Source organism: Terrapene carolina, unplaced genomic scaffold, assembly GCF_002925995.2.
Source record: "Terrapene carolina triunguis isolate 2854851 unplaced genomic scaffold, T_m_triunguis-2.0 Scaffold120, whole genome shotgun sequence".
Lineage (NCBI taxonomy): Eukaryota > Metazoa > Chordata > Testudines > Emydidae > Terrapene > Terrapene triunguis.
Window position 1 is genome coordinate 2,343,058 of NW_020664471.1, and position 20,255 is coordinate 2,363,312.

At 42.3% G+C, this 20,255-nt stretch overlaps 1 protein-coding gene across 4 annotated transcripts in view; it reads right to left on the minus strand.

Annotated features, from left to right (window-relative positions):
* The window catches only part of HHAT (hedgehog acyltransferase), a 347,015-nt gene that overhangs the window by 284,476 nt on the left and 42,284 nt on the right, over positions 1-20,255 (minus strand). For all 4 annotated transcript variants that reach the window (XM_026652557.1, XM_026652556.1, XM_026652553.1 and 1 more), the window contains 3 exons: positions 19,346-19,540; positions 15,085-15,297; positions 5,405-5,576 (listed from right to left, as the gene is read on the minus strand). In XM_026652557.1, coding sequence (XP_026508342.1) covers positions 5,405-5,576; positions 15,085-15,297; positions 19,346-19,540 — 580 coding nt within the window. The remainder of the gene's footprint in view (positions 1-5,404; positions 5,577-15,084; positions 15,298-19,345; positions 19,541-20,255) is intronic.

A 20,255-nucleotide genomic window follows, 5' to 3' on the forward strand; every position in this document is an offset into this window, starting at 1 on the left:
ACCAGCCCAGTAAAAGTGAGTGAGGGTGGGGGAGAGGGGATGGAAGGGGCGGGGCCTTGGGGAAGGGGCGGGGTAGATCCTGGGTTGCCCTTAGATTCAAAAAGTGATCTTGGGCGTAAAAAGGTTGGAGACCACTGATCTCCACTGACCTCCTGTATAGCACAGATCACAGATGATCAAAAATAAGCTATAGGACTGTACATAATTAATGGTCTTGTGTACCACTGTCCTCTGCTGGCCAGAACTAGAACTTCCCTTATGTACTTACAGCAGGTTCACCTAACTAGCTGAGGTAGTGAGAGGCATCTTCCTTTGCTTCAGTGAGCAACAAGTCTGGCTTTACTGAGCCAAAGTTTAAGAGTTTGGGGAGCGGGAAGTTCCCCAATGGTAAACATCACAGAGCAGCAGAAGATCATAGCATCTGTGAATGTAAGGGTATGTCTACACTACGGGATTAATCCAAATTTATATAATTCGAATTTTGGAAACAGATTGTATAAAGTCGAATGTATGCGGCCACACTAAGCACATTAATTCGGCAGTGTAGGTCCATGTACCGGGGCTAGCGTCGATTTCCGGAGCGTTGCACTGTGGGTAGCTATCCCATAGCTCCCGCAGTCTCCTCCGCCCATTGGAATTCTGGGTTGAGATCCCAATGCCTGATGGGGCCAAAAACATTGTCGCGGGTGGTTCTGGGTACATCCTCCCCCCTCTCCAGGGAAGCAACGGCAGACAACCGTTTCGCGCCTTTTTCCTGGGTGAACAGTGCAGACGCCGTACCACGGCAAGCATGGAGCCCGCTCAGCTCAAGACAGCAGTCATGAACATTGTAAACACCTCGCGCGTTATCGTGCAGTTTATGCTGAACCAGAACATGCAAAACCAGGCGGCGAGGAGTAGGCTACGGCAGCGCGGCGGCGAGAGTGATGAGGACATGGACATGGAATTCTATCAAACCGCGGGCCCCGGTGCTTTGGAGATCATGCTGTTAATGGGGCAGGTTATAGCTGTGGAACGCCGATTCTGGGCCCGGGAAAAAAGAACAGACTGGTGGGACCGCATAGTGTTGCAGGTGTGGGACGATTCCCAGTGGCTGCGAAACTTTCGCATGCGTAAGGGCACTTTCATGGAACTTTGTGACTTGCTTTCCCCTGCCCTGAAGCGCCAGAATACCAAGATGAGAGCAGCCCTCACAATTGAGAAGCAAGTGGCGATAGCCCAGTGGAAGCTTGCAACGCCAGACAGCTACCGGTCAGTTGGGAATCAATTTGGAGTGGGCAAATCTACTGTGGGGGCTGCTGTGATCCAAGCAGCCAAAGCAATCACTGAGCTGCTGCTACGAAAGGTAGTGACTCTGGGAAATGTGCAGGTCATAGTGGATGGCTTTGCTGCAATGGGATTCCCTAACTGTGGTGGGGCGATAGATGGAACCCATATCCCTATCTTGGCACTGGAGCACCAGGGTACCCAGTACATAAACCGCAAGTGGTACTTTTCAATGGTGCTGCAAGCACTTGTGGATCACAAGGGACATTTCACCAACATCAATGTGGGCTGGCCGGGAAGGGTTCATGACGCTCGCGTCTTCAGGAACACTACTCTGTTTAAACGGCTGCAGCAAGGGACTTACTTCCCGGACCAGAAAATAACCGTTGGGGATGTTGAAATGCCTATAGTTATCCTTGGGGACCCAGCCTACCCCTTAATGCCATGGCTCATGAAGCCATAAACAGGCAGCCTGGACAGGAGTCAGGAGCTGTTCAACTACAGGCTGAGCAACTGCAGAATGGTGGTAGAATGTGCATTTGGCCGTTTAAAAGGTCGCTGGCGCGCATTACTGACTCAGTCAGACCTCAGCCAAACCAATATCCCCATTGTTATTGCTGCTTGCTGTGTGCTCCACAATCTCTGTGAGAGTAAGGGGGAGACCTTTATGGCGGGGTGGGAGGCTGAGGCAAATCGCCTGGCTGCTGATTACGTGCAGCCAGACACCAGGGCGATTAGAAGATCACACCAGGAAGCGCTGCGCATCAGAGAAGCTTTGAAAACCAGTTTCATGACTGGCCAGGCTACGGTGTGAAAGTTCTGTTTGTTGAAAACCCGCCCCCTTGATTGACTCATTCCCTGTAAGCAAACCACCCTCCCCCCTTAAATCACAGCTTGCTTTTAAAGGAAATAAAGTCACTATCGTTTAAAAATCATGTATTCTTTATTAATTGATTATAAACATAGGGAGAGAACCGACAAGGTAACCTGGGTGAGGTTTGGGAGGAGGATAGGAGGGAAGTAAAAGGCCACTGAAAAAATTCAATATAATGACAGCCTTTTGGTTGGGCTGTCCACTGGGGTGGAGTGGGAGGGTGCACGGAGCCTCCCCCCCGCGTTCTTACACGTCTGGGTAAGGAGGCTATGGAACATGGTGAGGGGAGAGGGAGGTTATACAGCGGCTGCAGCGGCACTCTGTTATCCTGCTGCCGTTCCTGAAGCTCCACCAGACGCCGGAGCATGTCCGTTTGATCACGCAGCAGCCCAGCGTTGCAGCCTGCACCTCTCATCTCGAGCGTCCCTCATGACCTCACGTTCACTGGCATCTTTCCTGTACTTAGATACCGTGTCCTTCCACTCATTCAAATGAGCTCTTTCATTGCGGGTGCACTCCATTATTTCCGAGAACATCTCGTCTCGTGTCCTCTTTTTCCGCCGCCTTATCTGAGATAGCCTTCGGGACGGAGGAGAGAGGCTTGAAAAATTTGCAGCTGCTGGAGGGATGGAAAAAAGGACAGAAGTTTTTAAAAAGATACATTTTACAGAACAATGCTTATACTCTTTCACGGTGAACAACACTATTCACATTACATAGCACATGTGATTTCAGTACAAGGTCACATTTTCCATCTTAATATTGAGTGCCTGTGGCTTTGGTGTTAGAGATCACAGACACAGGTCTGGGCAACAGAATTTGGCTTGCATGCGGCCATGGTAAGCCATTGTCTTTCGGCTTCTGCACCCTCCTTTCCCACATACCAAGCAAAGCCCGTTGACTGCTGCGGTTTTCCTGTTAACCTTCAGCAGCAGAAAACAAACTAACCCCCCCACCCCGCATCCAATTCTCTGGGATGATCGCTTTATCCCTCCCACACCGCGTGGCTGGTATCAGGGAAGATCCCTGCAGAAACCAAACTAACCCCTCGCCCCTCCCCACCCGCCATGAATTATCTGGGATGATCGCTGTACCCCTCCCCCCACCGCGTGGCTGGTATCAGGGAAGATCCCTGCTAGCCAAAGGCGAAAAGCTCAGCGCCAATTCTCCCCTCTCCCCCTCCCCCCCAGTTAGCCAGTTAGCTTGGCTAACTGCAGGGAAGGATTTCTTTTCAGCCACAGGCAAACAGCCCAGTAGGAATGGCCACCTCTGTCCCCTTAATTAAATTCCCGTATTTCAACCAGGTTACCATGAGCGATATCACTCTCCTGAGGATTACACAGCGAGATAAAGAACGGATGTTGCTTGAATGCCAGCAAACACCGGGACCATACGCTGCCAGGCTTTGTCATGCAATGATACCAGATTACTTGCTACTAGCATGGCGTGGTCAAGTGTCCTACCATGGAGGACGGAATAAGGCTGCACTGCCCAGAAACCTTCTGCAAAGGCTTTTGGAGTACCTCCAGGAGAGCTTCATGGAGATGTCCCTGGAGGATTTCCGCTCCATCCCCAGACACGTTAACAGACTTTTCCAGTAGCTGTACTGGCCGCGAATGCATCCCAAGTCCTCAGGGCAAATTAATCATTAAAAAACGCTTGCTTTTAAACCATGTTTTATATTTTAAAAGGTAAACTCACCTGAGGTCCCTTCCATGGGGTCATGGTCTTGGGAGGCTTGGAAGGGTACTTCAGTCAGGCTGAGAAAAAGATCCTGGCTGTTGGGGAGAACGGAGTGCTGTGTGCTCTCCGCAAGCTTGTCCTTGTCCTCCTCCTCCTCCTCCTCCTCCTCTTCCCCGTCCGCAGAATCCTCAGGTGTGGCTGATGAGATTACCCCCACCTCGGAATCCATGGTCAGAGGTGGGGTAGTGGTGGCGGCCCCCCCTAGAATTGCATGCAGCTCAGCGTAGAAGCGGCATGTCTGCGGCTCTGACCCGGAGCGACCATTTGCCTCCTTTGTTTTCTGATAGGCTTGTCTGAGCTCCTTGACTTTCACGCGGCACTGTTCTGAGTCCCTATTGTGGCCTCTCTCCATCATGCCCTTGGAGATTTTTTGAAAAGTTTTGGCATTTCGTCTTTTCGAACTAAGTTCTGCTAGCACTGAATCCTCTCCCCATATAGCGATCAGATCCAGTACCTCCCGTACGGGCCATGCTGGTACTCTTTTTCGATTATCAGCCTGCATGGTTATCTGTGCTGATGAGCTCTCTGTGGTCACCTATGCTCTCCTGTGCTGGGCAAACAGGAAAAGAAATTCAAATGTTCGCGGGGCTTTTCCTGTCTACCTGGCCAGTGCATCCGAGTTCAGATTGCTATCCAGAGCGGTCACAATGGTGCACTGTGGGATAGCTCCCGGAGGCCAATACCAGCGAATTGCGGCCACACTAACCCTAATTCGAAATGACAATATCGATTTTGGTGCTACTCCGCTCGTCGGGGAGGAGTACAGAAATCGATTTTAAGAGCCCTTTATTTCGAAATAAATGGCTTTGTTGTGTGGACGGGTGCAGGGTTAATTCGATTTAACGCTGCTAAATTAGAATTAAACTCATAGTGTAGACCAGGCCTAAGTGACTACAGCTTGAATGTGACTACCGTGACTACTATCAACATTTTTATACTGCACTCATTATAATATTTAAGCATCTATAATCAAATTATCATACAGCCACCAAAAAGAAAGAACAAGAAACTGAAAAAGAGCTAGGGGAAAAGTTATTTTAAAATACTAAACATCTCTCTCTCACACACATACTACACAATGATGGTAAACATCATGAACGAAACAGTATATACACAGATCATTGCCTTCCTACCACCTTGTTTTCTTCTGGAATCCCTTGCTCTATCCTTTTGATCTATTTTGTCTTTTTAGATCAGTAGAACAGTTTGGAGGAAAAAATACCAGGGTGGGAAGGAAGAATTGTGAAAAATTTCTCAAAATGTTTTTCGTTTTTCTCCTCAAAACTTCAAATAATTTCAACCAGCTCTGCAGTTGGCATAAAAACAAGGTGGAAATTTCAACTACATTTTTTCAATTTGTTTTAACTTTTGAATTTGAAAATATTAAAATGGTCTTAATTATAATTTTTGAGAGGAAGCAAACTTTTGCCTTATGTGTCTATAAAGCATCTTTTGGGCACTGATTAGGTAACAAATAAGTAATTAACAAGTATATTCAAAGTAAGTAATATTTACACTGACCTAAAGTCCAGTAGGACACTGCTTCCAGATGTGAAGAACTACTGTATATGGCATGGATATACATGAGATGAATCATCAACTCTGCCAACCACCACCAAAAGAAAATGCGAACTATGCCCAGCAGTAAAATGCAAAGGTTAATCTTCAAACTGCAGGCTTCTTGTCTCTTCATCTACAGAAAGAAATCAAAGTAAGTTATATTGTGTACAAATGACCAGACAATTCATTCAAATGGACTTTTTGATGCCAACTTTTAAAATTTAATTTCTTTTTATTTATCTGCACCACCAAGAGCACTATTCTCAAATGGAGAAAAAGGACACTTCCCTTCTATATCCTGTCTACACTACAGACTTGTACTTCTGCAACTTCAATCAGTAGGACTGAAGTGGTGCAAGCCACAATAGTGCAGAGCTTCCACATTAGCCATCCCAATTCAAGAGCATGGTGCATTGCCACGATACATGCAGCACACTTGGACAGTGCTACAGGGCCTGTGGATTGTTGTATCTATCTCACAACGCAGCTCCCTGAAACAGGTATATCATGTTTTCATCTGTTCACATTTTTGATTTGCTTTAATGGATGCTTCAAATGGTTCAGTCCTGAAGGGGTATCTATGTATACCCAATGAGGGCAGGAGATGTATCACCCTACATCCCCACATTATCAATTCAGATACTCTGTCACCCCACTGCCAGACAATTTCTGAGCCTGGGGGCACCAAATATGTTGAATGCCATCATATTTGAAGATGCTCAAGGAGAGCCTGATTTAATTATAATCCTCTAATTTCTAGAGGGCTGTCACACAGAGGAATACAAGTCATTTTAATAAAACCTGTATCTGGCTCTGTGAATTATACCCTAAGTACCTGATCCAGCAAAAATTATCTGCTAGAAATAAACACAAGCTTCTCAAAGAGCACATGAAAAGAAAACTTTATGCTTCTTTCAGCATGTATCTACCACTGACGCCCCTCATTTTAGTGTCTCTTCACACATGGGAACACAGGAATGTAGGAACGGGCAGACTGGACCAGACTCAAGGTCCATCTAATGCAATATCCTATCTCTAACAGTGGCCAGCATCATATGCTTGGGCGTAAAGTGCAAGAACCCCACAGCAGGCAGAAGAACCTGGAGAACAGCCTAAAAACAAACCTACAGCACTAACATGTATTTTTAACCACACAAGTGTAAGCGTGTTATAGAATTTCCTCTCACTGATACAAGGTAACAGAAGTCATTCCAGGGAGATAAACAGAACTACAATATCTTCAATTAACAATCTATTCCCCTTTAACATCTGTTGGGTTATTTTTTTCCAAAGACAGCACTTTGCCTTCAGACTAGTACAAAAACCCTGGAATTTAAAAATTCTGACAGGCAAAGCTACTAAAATAAGGCAAATTAATAGACAAGAAATTTACTATTCTCCTTAGTTTCTTTCGGTTCACCTTTAGGGGTGGGTTTTGAGTAGCTGTACAATATTTTGTTGTTGTCATAAAAAGGCATTAAGTATTTTTGAAACATTTAGTTAAATAGCCTTTGTAGAGGAAGAAATAACCTACCAGGTCACCCACTTTAAGGAAAAAACATTGTAATAAGAAAACTAGGCAGGGGTCTTAACGTAGATTTTTCAATGCCTGAGAACATCTAGTAATAAAAATGTAGGTTTTTTATTCAAGGTGATCTCCCATAGAAAGCCTGATCCAAAGCCCACCAAAGGTAATGGGAGTCTCTCAATTGACTTCAATGAGCTTTATAAATAGGCTCAGAGACCTAAACTCTATGGGCCCTGACACTGTCTTTAGAGATTAAGGTATGCCTTAATATGCTGTGTAATAGGGTCAGGCATTGTCAAAGAACAATCATGGTATATGCCAGAGGTGGCTGCATTTAAACCATCAAGTGATTCATATAAGCATTCATATATATTTTATATTATGTATACATTGTGTGTATAATTCATTTAATATGTTATGTACGTATACTTACACACACACACCCCACGTTCGGAATGAATTTTAAGTTCTGGAGGCATTATTTAAATGTAATCTGCATCTCTCCGTAGTTTACCCAAGATATTGCTCTTGGATGCTGATGCTACTTCTTCCAACTGCAAAGCCTGCTGTGATTGTTGGTGGATCCCCCTGTACCCATGCATCCGTGCACACACACACTCACATACACTCCACATAACTTGAAGGGCCCTGAACCAAGAGAACAAGTGTGGTTCTGCTGCAGAAGGGTGGAGGAGACTGAGACTGATTTGCTGAGACTGACCAAGGGGTCCACAAAGCAGGCAGGCAGGCGCGAGCCTCAGAGGCTACTACAGCCTTAGCAGAAGCAACGACTGGAGGAAGAGACAAACACTATTAGTTGTTCCCAGGCACTATAACCTTAAGAGAGTCCAGATGTGAGAGACAAATTATAATCATCCTGTATCTATCAATATCCTTAGATGCTGGGAAAAGCCAACGGGAACTACAACATTTTCCACATAGTGGCTGTGGTAGTGGTAAATATTTGTTGAAGACAAGAAAGGGGAAGAGAAAAAGTAACACTGTGTGATGTTGAAACTCTCCTGTTTGTACCTAATATACTGGATTTATTGCTCAAAAACAATTTGTCACACTAAATGCTTTACTCCTGTAACATTGCCACGGTCAGCAAGAGCTATGGTGATCTGCTGAGCAAGTGCTGGTCTCACAAGTTTAAGTCATATGGGGGAAGATTTAAATTTTGTAGTTGGCATGTTTCCCAGAATGCCCACCAAATTCTAGGACATTAACTGTATTAAACGCATTCATATACTTAGGCTTGGTCTACACTTACCCCCGAAGTCGAAGTAAGGTACGCAAATTCAGCTACGTGAATAACGTAGCTGAATTCGACATACCTTACTTCGAACTTACCGCGGTTCAGACGCGGTCCACACGCGGCAGGCAGGCTCCCCGTCGACTCCGCGGTACTCCTCTCGTTGAGCTGGAGTACCGCAGTCGACGGCGAGCACTTCCTGGTTCGATTTATCGCGTCCAGACCAGACGCGATAAATCGAACCCGGAACTTCGATCCCCAGCCGTCGAACTACCCGGTAAGTGTAGACTAGCCCTAAGTCTCATTCCACCTTCTCCCTGAAGTAGGCTAGAATATACGGTAATCTACTGTTTAGTGGGAAACCAGCACTGCCTTCCAGATTCATACACAATACAGCATGCAAACCAAAGAACACTACAGATGTTGAGCTTTAATTTTCAAATCCCTCCCTTTTGTGAACCTGATACATTTTCACATGCATCTGTTTGTGCATGCAGAAAGCTACTTACAGAAGCCAACGAACATTTACATACCTAAATCAGGTTTGCACATGAATATTTTGCATACTGTACAAAAGACAGACCCTCTGAAATTTTGGGTGGAAGGATCAAGGTTTCAACTGGCCTCCACAAATGTATGCAAATATGGGTGTTTACATGTACAAATTGGGAAGTTAGGTTCTACTATGGGCTGCATGTATTTGCGTACATAACACCCACAAATTCTGCAGGTAAATTTGTAGGGGCTGGTTGACATTTTTGACCTACAGAAACTGCCATGTCTTTGCACGTGTTTGTACAGTACCTGGCATAATAGGGCCTATAATTATTGGTTGGGGCCTCTGGGCACTACCGTAATACAAAAATTAAACATTTTATTAAAGTTTATGTTAAAGTTATCTACAGCACAGATTAATAAAAAAGTTTCTATTCACCCATGTGTAATGCTTAAGTTATCCAAAGATAGCATGTTTGGTATAAAAAGTCATAAAATGCACATAATACATAATCTGCAATATCCCAAATTAGGGTAATAAATTTAACAGTACAGTTTAAATATCCGTATCCATGGAAAGTTATACTAGAAATAACTTGTGAAAAATAAATAATGTAACAATAAATGTAAATTGCCCCTCGGTAATTGAGAATTTAGGGTACGTTATCCCTAAATAAATACGATCTATTAAAAAAATATCTCAGCTACGTTCCTGTTTTTGCTTCTCATTGGCACTCTAGCTCATTTCTCCTGGCATTGCCATTGTCTCATGATATATTCTAAATAAATGTCCCTTGACCACTTGATGGTCCAACACCATGAGTTGCTGCATCAGCGGGGCATAGCGCTGACTGATTCCACATTCTCATAATGCTCACTCTTTACTGGGATCCCATGTGCCCACGGCTCCAACGATCAGTGCATATATTTGAACCTTGTAACCCCCAGCTCTCAGGGCACTGGCCGGGAGGGGGGAGGTGTATTTTTTTTTCTTTTCTTTTTTTGAGCTTGGGCGTCACAGAAGGCCACAGTCCTGTTCTCAAAAGGAACTGTGACATCCACCATGAGGATCCTCTTCTGTACCTCATTAGTAATGATGATGTCTGGTCACAGTTGACTGTCCATTTTAGGGATAGTGGAGTTCACGTCAACCTTCCCCACAAGTAGAGGGATGGCCTTGATTAAGCGATCTTGGATGGTTCTGTGGCACAGCTGCCAGACGCAGGCTACTATTAATAAAAGGTCAAACTATCCCATTTTTGCAAAGCAATTATAACGAAGTAAAAGCATTATTACTGAAAGCTCTTTGCCATAGAATAGTTTTGCTATTTTTCATTTTCTGCAACTCCGTTTTCCAGCATGTTAAACAGCAACATTCTTCTCACTCCCAAGATTAATAAAGAGTTTCTGCAATTCTTCTTTTTTATGATAAAAGCAATAAACATACTTCATACCTCATGCACCCGGATAGAGCTATTGAAAATTGCTAATTAATTATCATTCAGACGCCCCTCTATATTCTGCCAAGTCACTACCCTCTCCTCATTTAAGTCACTCCAACAAATGCACTTCTTCTGCAACACCTGCAAGGGAGTCAATAATATGAATTATTTAATAACCTTATCTTCCTTTTTAAATTTTGTTTAAAAGTCAAATCTTGCAGAACCACCAAGATATGCATATGCATACTTCAAATGCGATCATATTACAGTAACCAGCATCCTCCTTTACTGTTTGTCTCTCCCCGACTCATTGTCTCATGCCTAAAATTTAGGTCTGTTTGTGGCAGCGATGTTTTCTTTGAAGCGATTAGCATGCTTTTGGAGCTATAAAATGATATATAATAAGGAAATATTTCTTCAGTCTTCATCTAAGCTAATGGTAAAAGGTAAATACTGTATTCATTTGAATTTTCTCCCCACCAGTTTTGTTCTTCTCCTGAAAAGGGCTTTATAGAGGCACAATTGATTGGCTTGTTCTTAGTGAAGTCTAGAAAATTACCTGATAAATTGTTACATCTTTCAATGAGCTTTCCAGATGCTATTGCTCTTCTGACTCATCTCCCTTAATGACATCTCACTGGCAGTGAGTACTTTGAAGAGACCAAGTTTCTTCAAAGTACTGAAAAATCACTTGACTCGGCCCCTTTAATTCCTCTGGCACTTCTGTCAGTCACGGTTCAATGCAGTATCAGTGTGTGTGTTGATTTTTCTATTCAAAGCCACAAAGGGGAACTGGACACCGGATTCCTATTCATTCTAATGGAAAATGAGTGTCCAAATGTTGGACATACGCACAGAAAAGAAAACAAAGCTGTGCACAAGGCTAGCCTACCCATGCTAGCTTGAACCCAACTAGCGCAAATAACAATAGCAGCGAAGACACCACAGCGCGGGCGTCAGTGTGGGTAGTACAAGGCTGGCATGGACCCTGGGTACATCCTTTTCTCGCGAGCCTGCTCTGAAGGCTGTGCAGCACTGTCTTCACTGCTATCATTACCTGCACTAGCTGGATTCAAGCTAGCTCATGCTGGCTAGCCCATGTACAGATTTCGCTATAGACAAATATAGTTCACTTCTACTAATTCTTAAAAGTGTAGCGTATTCTACTTTTGTTAACTGTATTTTCATCATGTATCTCTTTAGTAAGGGAATCTTTTTCTCCACTGCACCAGGTGATAAGCATATCTCTTCCTGTCACTGAGCCTGCCCATGTTCACTCTAACATGATAAAATTCATTTTAGCCAGGTGGGCGGTGGAGGACGGAGACAGAGAGACACTATCAGAAGTACAAGCCAGTCACCAAAAGTTAACCACATCCCTAAGTAAAGCGTGGGGTTAGTGTCTAGCTGGTTACAATGGCACTCACTTGGACAGATCCATGCATGTTGCTTACAGTTATGGAGTTACAAGAACACAGAGGCAATCCCTAGCATTTTCTTTCAAACCAAGCATTAAACATTCCACACAGGACTAAATTAGTTTTCTGAGAGTACATGCTGCTTTGAGGTTCCATCTACTCTATTGGTGGTAGAGGCTATTTTATTATCTTGTCTTCCTTTGAGCTGCACAGCAATTACATATTCAGAACTATATCTATGCTAGACCATGTTCTTGCCTCTGTTCACTATCCTGGTGTGTCACAAGTTGGCTTTTCATTGATGCAATACCCATACACTGTAAGTATCTTGACTTCTATAAAATTTTAACTGCAAAGCATATCTCATTGCTGTATTTTGTGACCAGCTGGTATGTCTGTGCTACTATTGCACATGCCTTGTACCTTGAAATTATCAGTCCCTCACAGTACACCTACACACCAAGTGCCTCAGGTAGAAATGTTTATTTGCAATGGTTCCAACGAATATAGTGTTTATTAAAGGGGCTGATTGATAGCACTGAAAACTGAAGTCTATGCCTATCAGGAGATCAGACACAGCATGCGCACGCACAGCAAAAGTGTAAGCTCACCCAGGCCATATCACCAATGTGACTTGATATTGCCAGGCTGTGAGAGTACTACTGCCTTCATGCCATTTCTACTGAGACTTAACTAGGATACCAATTGGTGCCAACAGTGGTGACGATTTCTGTGGTGTGGGCTCCTGGCCATTCAGAGAACTGGACTGAGGTCATCCACTCATTTCATGTAAGCTACCAGAGAGTCAAAGGACACCACTGAGCCAACTAATGACTTTTGCTTACTATCAATCTAGGCTTTTATCTGAAGTGGTTGCCTAGAGGTGAAAGTCTCTGTCCTGTTACTATTCAAGTCCAGGTAGCAATGTCCTGCATTTCCCAAAGTGACAGGTGTGAATGATTAGCCAAACTAGATGTTCAATTGTTCTCCAGAGTCTCAGCTTTCATTTTAATTAAAAATTAGCCTTTACCTGTTATGGTTTCAAAGAAAAGCTTCAAACTGTGAAACAAGTGTAATCAATGCAGAGACATCTGCATGAATTTGTAGAGCACCTAAAACAGCAGCTCTGAGGTTTAAACTGTACCATTTATTTGAATGGATAGTAACTGATATCCCAATGATGATCATTTACATGTCAACATTGTTAGTTATTTCACTGCTCATCAAAGCATAAGAAAGGAGAGAAAGAATCGTATCATGAAGAATTACAGCAGAGTCCCCTGGGAGAGGGGGGGCATAAAAGACTAGCCAAGGAGATGTAGGAGATGTATAAATTAAGGTGAAATGACCTTTAACAACACAGGGCAATGTTTCAGGCACATGATTGGGTTAATTTTTTTTAAAAGAGGGTCTCAGCTTTCAAAAGTTTGGAAATAGTTGTTTAAACTATTTATCAGCAGCTTTCAAATCAGCATCAGGGGAAAATGTGGTCCAATGAATACTCATCAATTGCCAGCTATGACACATTCAATGCAACAAAATGAAGGATTTGCAAACAGCTGAAGGAATATTTTATCACTCATATACACATGATGACCCTATAATTTCTGTTTCCACTGCACCTGTGTGGGATGGTGGGCAGGGTTTACCTTTTCTTATCATTTTTCATATGCTACATATGGTAGAGTGCCCAGATAACATGACTACATTAAGAATATTCTCTATCTTAAGACCCCCAAATCTGGCACCTCCAAGACTTTCCTGTAATTTTGGCTTTACAAAACTTAAACATCTGGTTCAGGATAAGAATCACAAATTTTCTGGGGACTAATACTGAAAATTCTTTCATTCTTATTTACGTATAATTTTCTAGCTGACTTTCAACTTGGCTTTGTTCAGTGTATAAGCTTGAACTGAGTCCAAGCATCAAAATATCTCTTACACTTTTATATGCTGTTCAGGAAAATAACAATATTGGAATTCCCATCTTTGTGTGGAAGACAGTAGGGCTGTATTTTTGTTCAGCACTTAGATACTATGATGATGGGCATGTTAGAAACACAATGGGGATGGATGGAGCTGTTATCATGCAAGAAAAACTGAAAATGATAAAGAGCAATTTATTCATTTTCTGGTGATTTTTCATTTGAATAAGGTGTATCGCCTGTGATACCCACAATGAAATGATATCTATGAACTGTTGTCAAAAGTTCCCTCACTGACATCCTCAAAACTGACCTGTCTCTATGCCATTGTTGTATACCTTGATGTTGTCAAATTCAGATCCAGATGTATTGTTTAAAGCAACTAAATTACTTTGTTTTTCTAAAGACCACATGGAAATAGAAGTCCCTTACAACAGCCAGGAAGGAGAAAATTTTATATTAGACTCAGTTATGGACACTGGGCACTGAAATCACCACATGCATGAATGAAAACTACTATGTTTCCACTGTGGGTTTTCTAAGGTATCTAGTTGATTGAAAAAATATGTATCTATTTCAAAAAGGAACTAAAATATTCACATCTCCAAGCCATGACAGTCTCATTCAGAAGATAATAAAAAATATATGTGGAAAACTAAGGCTCCGAGTTTAAATCAGCCCGTCTTTACCCCAATCACTAGATTTTTAGACCTATTTGGACATTTTCCTTCAATCTGTCACTCAATCAATGAAATAGATACTCAGTTTTTAATTACTAGTTTTTTGTGAATTCAGTATTATTCTATGGCTGGTGTGTAACCAGGTAATACCCAAGCTTGTGTTCTTAGTGCTCCCCTCTTTCCTGCATGCAATGTACTTCAAGCCATACCAAAAAGGGGAAGATGAAGATCCACTAACATTAAGAATATTTTCTGTTTGAAAATCTCATCAATGAGAATTTTTTCTCAAGTAGGTAACTGTAAATGAAACTTTTAACTCAGACTCATCTGCAAAGTTCATTTTAAAATACATTCTCAGAAGAATCATCTGAAGTAATGGATTAAAGAGAATTTGAGGCTCTGCCTATCCAAAATGTTCATCTAATTAACAACACCACCTCTCAAAAGATGAAAGTATCTGCCCTACCTCCACCTCCCCACACACACACACAATCTCTTTCCCCTTTTAATTTAATACAGCTTGAATACATACATCTGGCAGCTGGAAAGAGGTCACCAATTTGTTTAGCAGCTTTTCAGATATTATTTTCAAGATATAGGCCTGAGCTTCAAAGTCTGGATCCAGAACCAAAATCTTCTGAAGTTCAGGGGGTGTTTAATAATATGTAGTTTTAGCTCAGGACCCCCAACTAATTTTCAAGCTTTCGTCTTCCTTCTTTCAGGCCCATTCTGGCCAATTTATCAAAGTGACCAGAGCTGTCAACCCCCACATTAAAGGTAATGTGTGAAGGTGCTGGGAACCTTGCAGGAAGTACGCAGCACCTCAGAGGATTTAGCCCTCAGTCCACATCAGATGTATTGAAAACCAAAAGCTGTATCATCTTGAAAGTGCTGTTACCTGCTTAGTAAATTCATTGAAGGTCATAATGGGTCCATTGTGGAACACAGGATAGTAGAACATGTACGCCAGCATCCAAAAAAATGAGTGGTACCTCTTCTGGGTAGACCCATGCCAGCAGTATTCAAGGCTGAAACTAGTGTAGTAGAGGCAGCGAACAGTCAGGGTGAAGAGCAGCAAGTAGTACTCATTTTCAGTGTCGTACCACCCTCTCTGCAAAACAAAACAGAGAATGTTTATAACATGATGGGATTCAATATCAAACAACCAGCATTCTTACTGGCACTTTACTAGTCCTTAGGTCATCATCAATAAAAGGCGGTTAATATAGACTCTCAAACTATGGCGTGTGCCTCCCTGGGGAGGCACCAGCGCAGTGGCGAGGCACTATTGACACTTAATTCCTTGGCAGATCAGGGTTTCAGGCTGAGGGAAAGCTGAGGCTGGAGCTGCTAGATGACACTGTTGATAGCCTCAGCTGTTATGACAAGACTGCAGTTCTGGCCGCCCCAACAGAGGCCGCTGCAGGGCTTGCTGGTTCCTGCAGACAGAGGCTGCTCCCTGCCTGTGCAGAGCAGGAATGCTGTAGCCCACGTGGGCTAGTGGAGCAGCGGGAAGGTGGCTCAGTGGCAGCAGCTGCCTGCTCCTTTCATTCTCCTGCACTGGGGAAGGGGAGACACAAAGGTGAGTTATGTATGGAGACGAAGGGCAGGAAATTCTCAATGTAATTAACAGACTTGTTGAATGCCCACATGTCAGTGAACTGTGTTTGGATGGTAACATCTATACTGTAGTGGATTTAATAGCCCTGCACCTTCCCCCCCCATCATCATTTGATAAGATCCGGTCCTGCTGCACCATGCATTGGAACCAAAGAGAAATGAGTTTGTCAGTCCTAATAAAAGTGTCTTTTGGAGAGAGGATAATGGGACAAATAAATCTGTTCACAAGCGAAGAACAGTTTCTTTAAAATCCATATAGCCAGTGAAAGGAAGCAGAGGATGAAGATAGCAAAACTGAGTCTATGCTAGTCAGTTAAAGGATGGTTAGCGACCCTTGTTTTGGCATAAATCCAACTGTTAGAGCAATAGGCTTCATTTTCCAATTCAGAAACCTACAGTCATGAAAGAGAAACTGCCAAGTTTGACTAAGCAACTCTGGGATATGAAAAAAATCAGCATTGTGAATTAGAGCGATTACATCTCCCTTGCAGTAGAGATGTGTTTACTGGAGCATTAGTGGAGCACTTGTTTATCATATATTATGCTCCATCAAAATAACCTTTATACATTAAGGCATATAATTTCATCTTGACGCACAGGGCTTTAGTCATATAACACCAATCAACATAACAAGGGATAACCCCCATTATTTCCCATGAATAATGCCATGTTTCAAGAAGCAGCAGACATGCTGAATCTGATTTTGAGCTAGACCTCAAATCCAAAAATTCCAACAACTGGAGGTGTGGAAGGCAGGGGTTCACATTCAAGTATTTATTTATTTATTTTTACACATTGCAAAAAAATCTGTAGGCTTCTTACACAAAGAGTTAGGTAGGTAATATACGTAATCATCCTCTTGATGGATGTGATGCAAACATATTAGGATCTGAGTGCCTCAATATCAGAAAGACGTTGACAAATTTGAGGGAATTCAGAAAAGAGCAACAGAAATGAAGAGTCTAGAGCAGTGGTTCTTAACCTTTACTGCAGCCTGCATCCCTTTGGTTCTCAAAATACGTTCTCGCATCCCTTATCAAAAATCAAAATATATTCTTGCACCCCTTAAACCTAAAAAATATGTTCTCACACCCCTTAACCCTAGATATATTTTTGTTTGTATATTACAGTAATCGTTAAAAAATGTATAATGTTAATAAATACATAGGTTTGATGAAACAAAGTAGTTGTACTTACGTGCCTGTACTTAATTTGTGTTTTCGATGATTTACCTTCTAAAAACATCTGGCATGTCTCGCACCCCCAGAAAGGGCATCTCGCACCCCAGGCTAAGAACTACTGGTCTAGAGGAACTAGCGTATGAATAAAAACTGAATACAGGCAAAACCAATTAAAGTATTCAAAGGGTGTAAACACCAGAGAGAGTGGAATGTCTAGGGTTTGTGCAAGGGATCTAACTAGGAGCAACAGATTAAAAGGAAGTCTAAATATCTGGAAGAATTTCCGTTATAGCCATTAGACTGTGGAAGAGGGAGTGACAGAAAAATCCATATCTTGAGGTATGCTATCGAGTACCGCAGTATCAGTGTGGGTAACTACAAGGGACTATTCCTTCAACAGTACCAAAGGATGTGTACTAGTGTGCTTTAGGGTGTCAAAAAAGACCATGTTGATGCCTTGAATGACCATTAGCAGAGACTTGATGAGAAGATTTCTGTCTCCTTTTCTTAGAGGGTGCCTGAGAAGGTGGCCACTTTTTATGTTCCCCAGAGGAATGATGGTGTGTGCTACTCCTGTCAGATAAGATTTCAGAGGAGCCTCTGTGGAAGAAGTGGAAGAGGCACAAAACCAAGTGGTTGTAGATGCCAGTGCATTTTTTGAAGACGACGGCTCCAAAGGCACAGGGAATGCCCAAATCTGAGGCCAGTCTCATAGATTTATCTAATGGGAACAGCTTCAAACAAGCTTCTCTGGCCTATTTGAAAAACAAATAGAGCATTTGGACCCTCACCTAAACAAAACAAACTTTTAGAATGGCCATCATTAAGGAGAATGGCCATGTCGCATAAAGGGCAATATTTGAAACCAGGAGAATTCTGTTCAGCCACAGAGATAGAAAATTATTTTATAAGTTACCCAGATGAAACCTAACTGCAAACAATACTTAAAACCTATGAAAAGCTAACCCTAGTACTACTGCTGTCAATTAACCATATCCAGGAGTTACAAGAAAAACTAGATAAACTAGGCTGTGGAATAAGGACACTGGCAATTCCTTCATCTTTCAGCCAAGGGCAGTTAGAAGGAACAGAGGAAGTTGGCCCTACTCTGTCGTTTCATGCCCTCGGGAGAAGGGTGCAGCCATTGGTCAGCAGGCACTGCTGCCCAAAGACTGCGATCTCTGGCACATGGGGCAATGCACATCAAGAGTTGAATACGTATAAACAATCACTCTACTATAAATGTTAACTTTTTATGTCAACCACTGGTGCAATGTAGGCATAGAAGCAGGTCTTGGTCCCTTTTCAAGTGTGGGATGGCATCTGAAAGGGAAAGCATGATCAGAAAAAATTCCCTCTTGACTCCCTGAAAAGGCACCTGGCTCCTTCCAAACACCAAAATGAATAATGCCTCTTTAATTTATTAAATTCCATATAGTAATTCAATTTTTGCTCAATTCTTACTATTTGAATCTACTATCTCAACTAGAATCCCATTCCACCTATTCACCACTCTCTCTGCAAAAGGTCCTCAATTCTTTTTTAATATGTTCCCTCCTGCACCTAATTGTATGACCTTTAGTTCTGGCTTGTTCATCGATCTCCAAAAGGCTATTCAGTTTTGATTTTATAACAATCCTTGACTAGTTTAAGTACTTCACTTGTGTTGCCTTTTAACCTTCTCTCAGGACTAAATAATCCAGATGCTCCTCATATGTAAGACCACTCATTTCATTCATCAATTCAGCTGCTCTTTAGACTCCTTTGGGAGGAAAGGCTTCATAAAAAGGTAATTTGAAGATAATGATGACAATAATAAAAGCAAGCAGAGCTGTAGATAAATGGTTTTGAAATCCACAGACTGCAGTTTTAATTAAAATATAGCCAGGTCTTAAAGAAAGTGGGTAAATTAGATTAGTTTGAGCATACAATACAGTTTATTGCATTCAATGATTTCATCTATTGTTTAAAAGAGAACAAGTAAGCTGCAATGGAGAACAAGGCTCTTCTATCTGCCTCACAGTTCTCTTCTCAGTTTACACCAACATGAAACTCTATAGAATAACAAGCTTGTTATGCATCTAGTTATCTTTTAGTACTCAGGACCACAACACACCATGACAATACATATGAGAGACAGCCCGCTAGAGGGAGTTCTCAGCAAGGTTATTAACATTTCCAAATGAGATGCTACAGTCAAAGGCTGTACCAACACCTACTGCACCTAGAAAGTTCTTTTGAGCCCACCTCTGCCTAGGCAAAACTAAAAGTGATTCTGCTGATAAGGGTTTTGCAATAAAATGCTGTCCACGATCATGATAAATAAATACCATACTTTGATCACACTAAAAAAATTACCTTTGCTTCTTCCACGGCTGGTACGCGCAAAGTTGATAACAAAAGTAGTGAGCACAGCCATGTCAGGACTGCTGTCTGAAACTGAGCCACGGAAAATGAAATGGCTATATGTAGCAAAATCACTGCCAAGCCATTGATTCCTAATAGAAACCAGCAGGCCACCATCCCGTATGCCATTAGACACCAGGGTTTGTACTGGAAGAAAAGGAGAGAGGGGGACTTTCAATTTAAAATAATAGAAGTTAAAATTATTAATCATCCCCCCAAAACATGACATTTACCTTAACAAACCCGTATGTTTTTAATGGCAAAAATAAATAGACACAAAATACCAACCTGAGAACAGTACTGATATTACAAAAAGTAATATAACTTTAGTTTTAAAAATGCCTAATGCTCTAAATATCAGGTGTGAAATACAAGGACTCCCTGGAACCAGAGGTTTAAATTCTGATAGGATCGATTAATCGCTTCTTTCTTCAAGTTAGAGAATTTGAGCTCCACGCAGTTTTTTCTGTGAGGGCCCTTCAGATGAGAAGTTAACACTGAAGCATTCTCTGCTCTGCATGGACATTAAAGATCATTTGGCACTATTTATATGCTTAGAGGAATTGCCCCGGTGTCCCTGCCCACATTTCTTTCCCCTCATTGTTTTATAGTGTGCTATGTGCAGGTGAGCAGTGCCACTGCCACCTCCCACCCAACAGGTTGATTCTTGTATATAACTCTTTGCCTCCACCATTTGCTACTATCAAAAATAGTCAAAGAAGAGAGTTGGAAACAGCTCCTTCAGGAGCCAATGAGTGTTGCGCTGTGCATCAGCCATGGGACAGCTAGAGAAAAGCAAGAGTTGCTTTCTCCTCCACCAAGGACTAAGGCAGGAGTGCTGGAACTAGGGGTACAGCAGCAG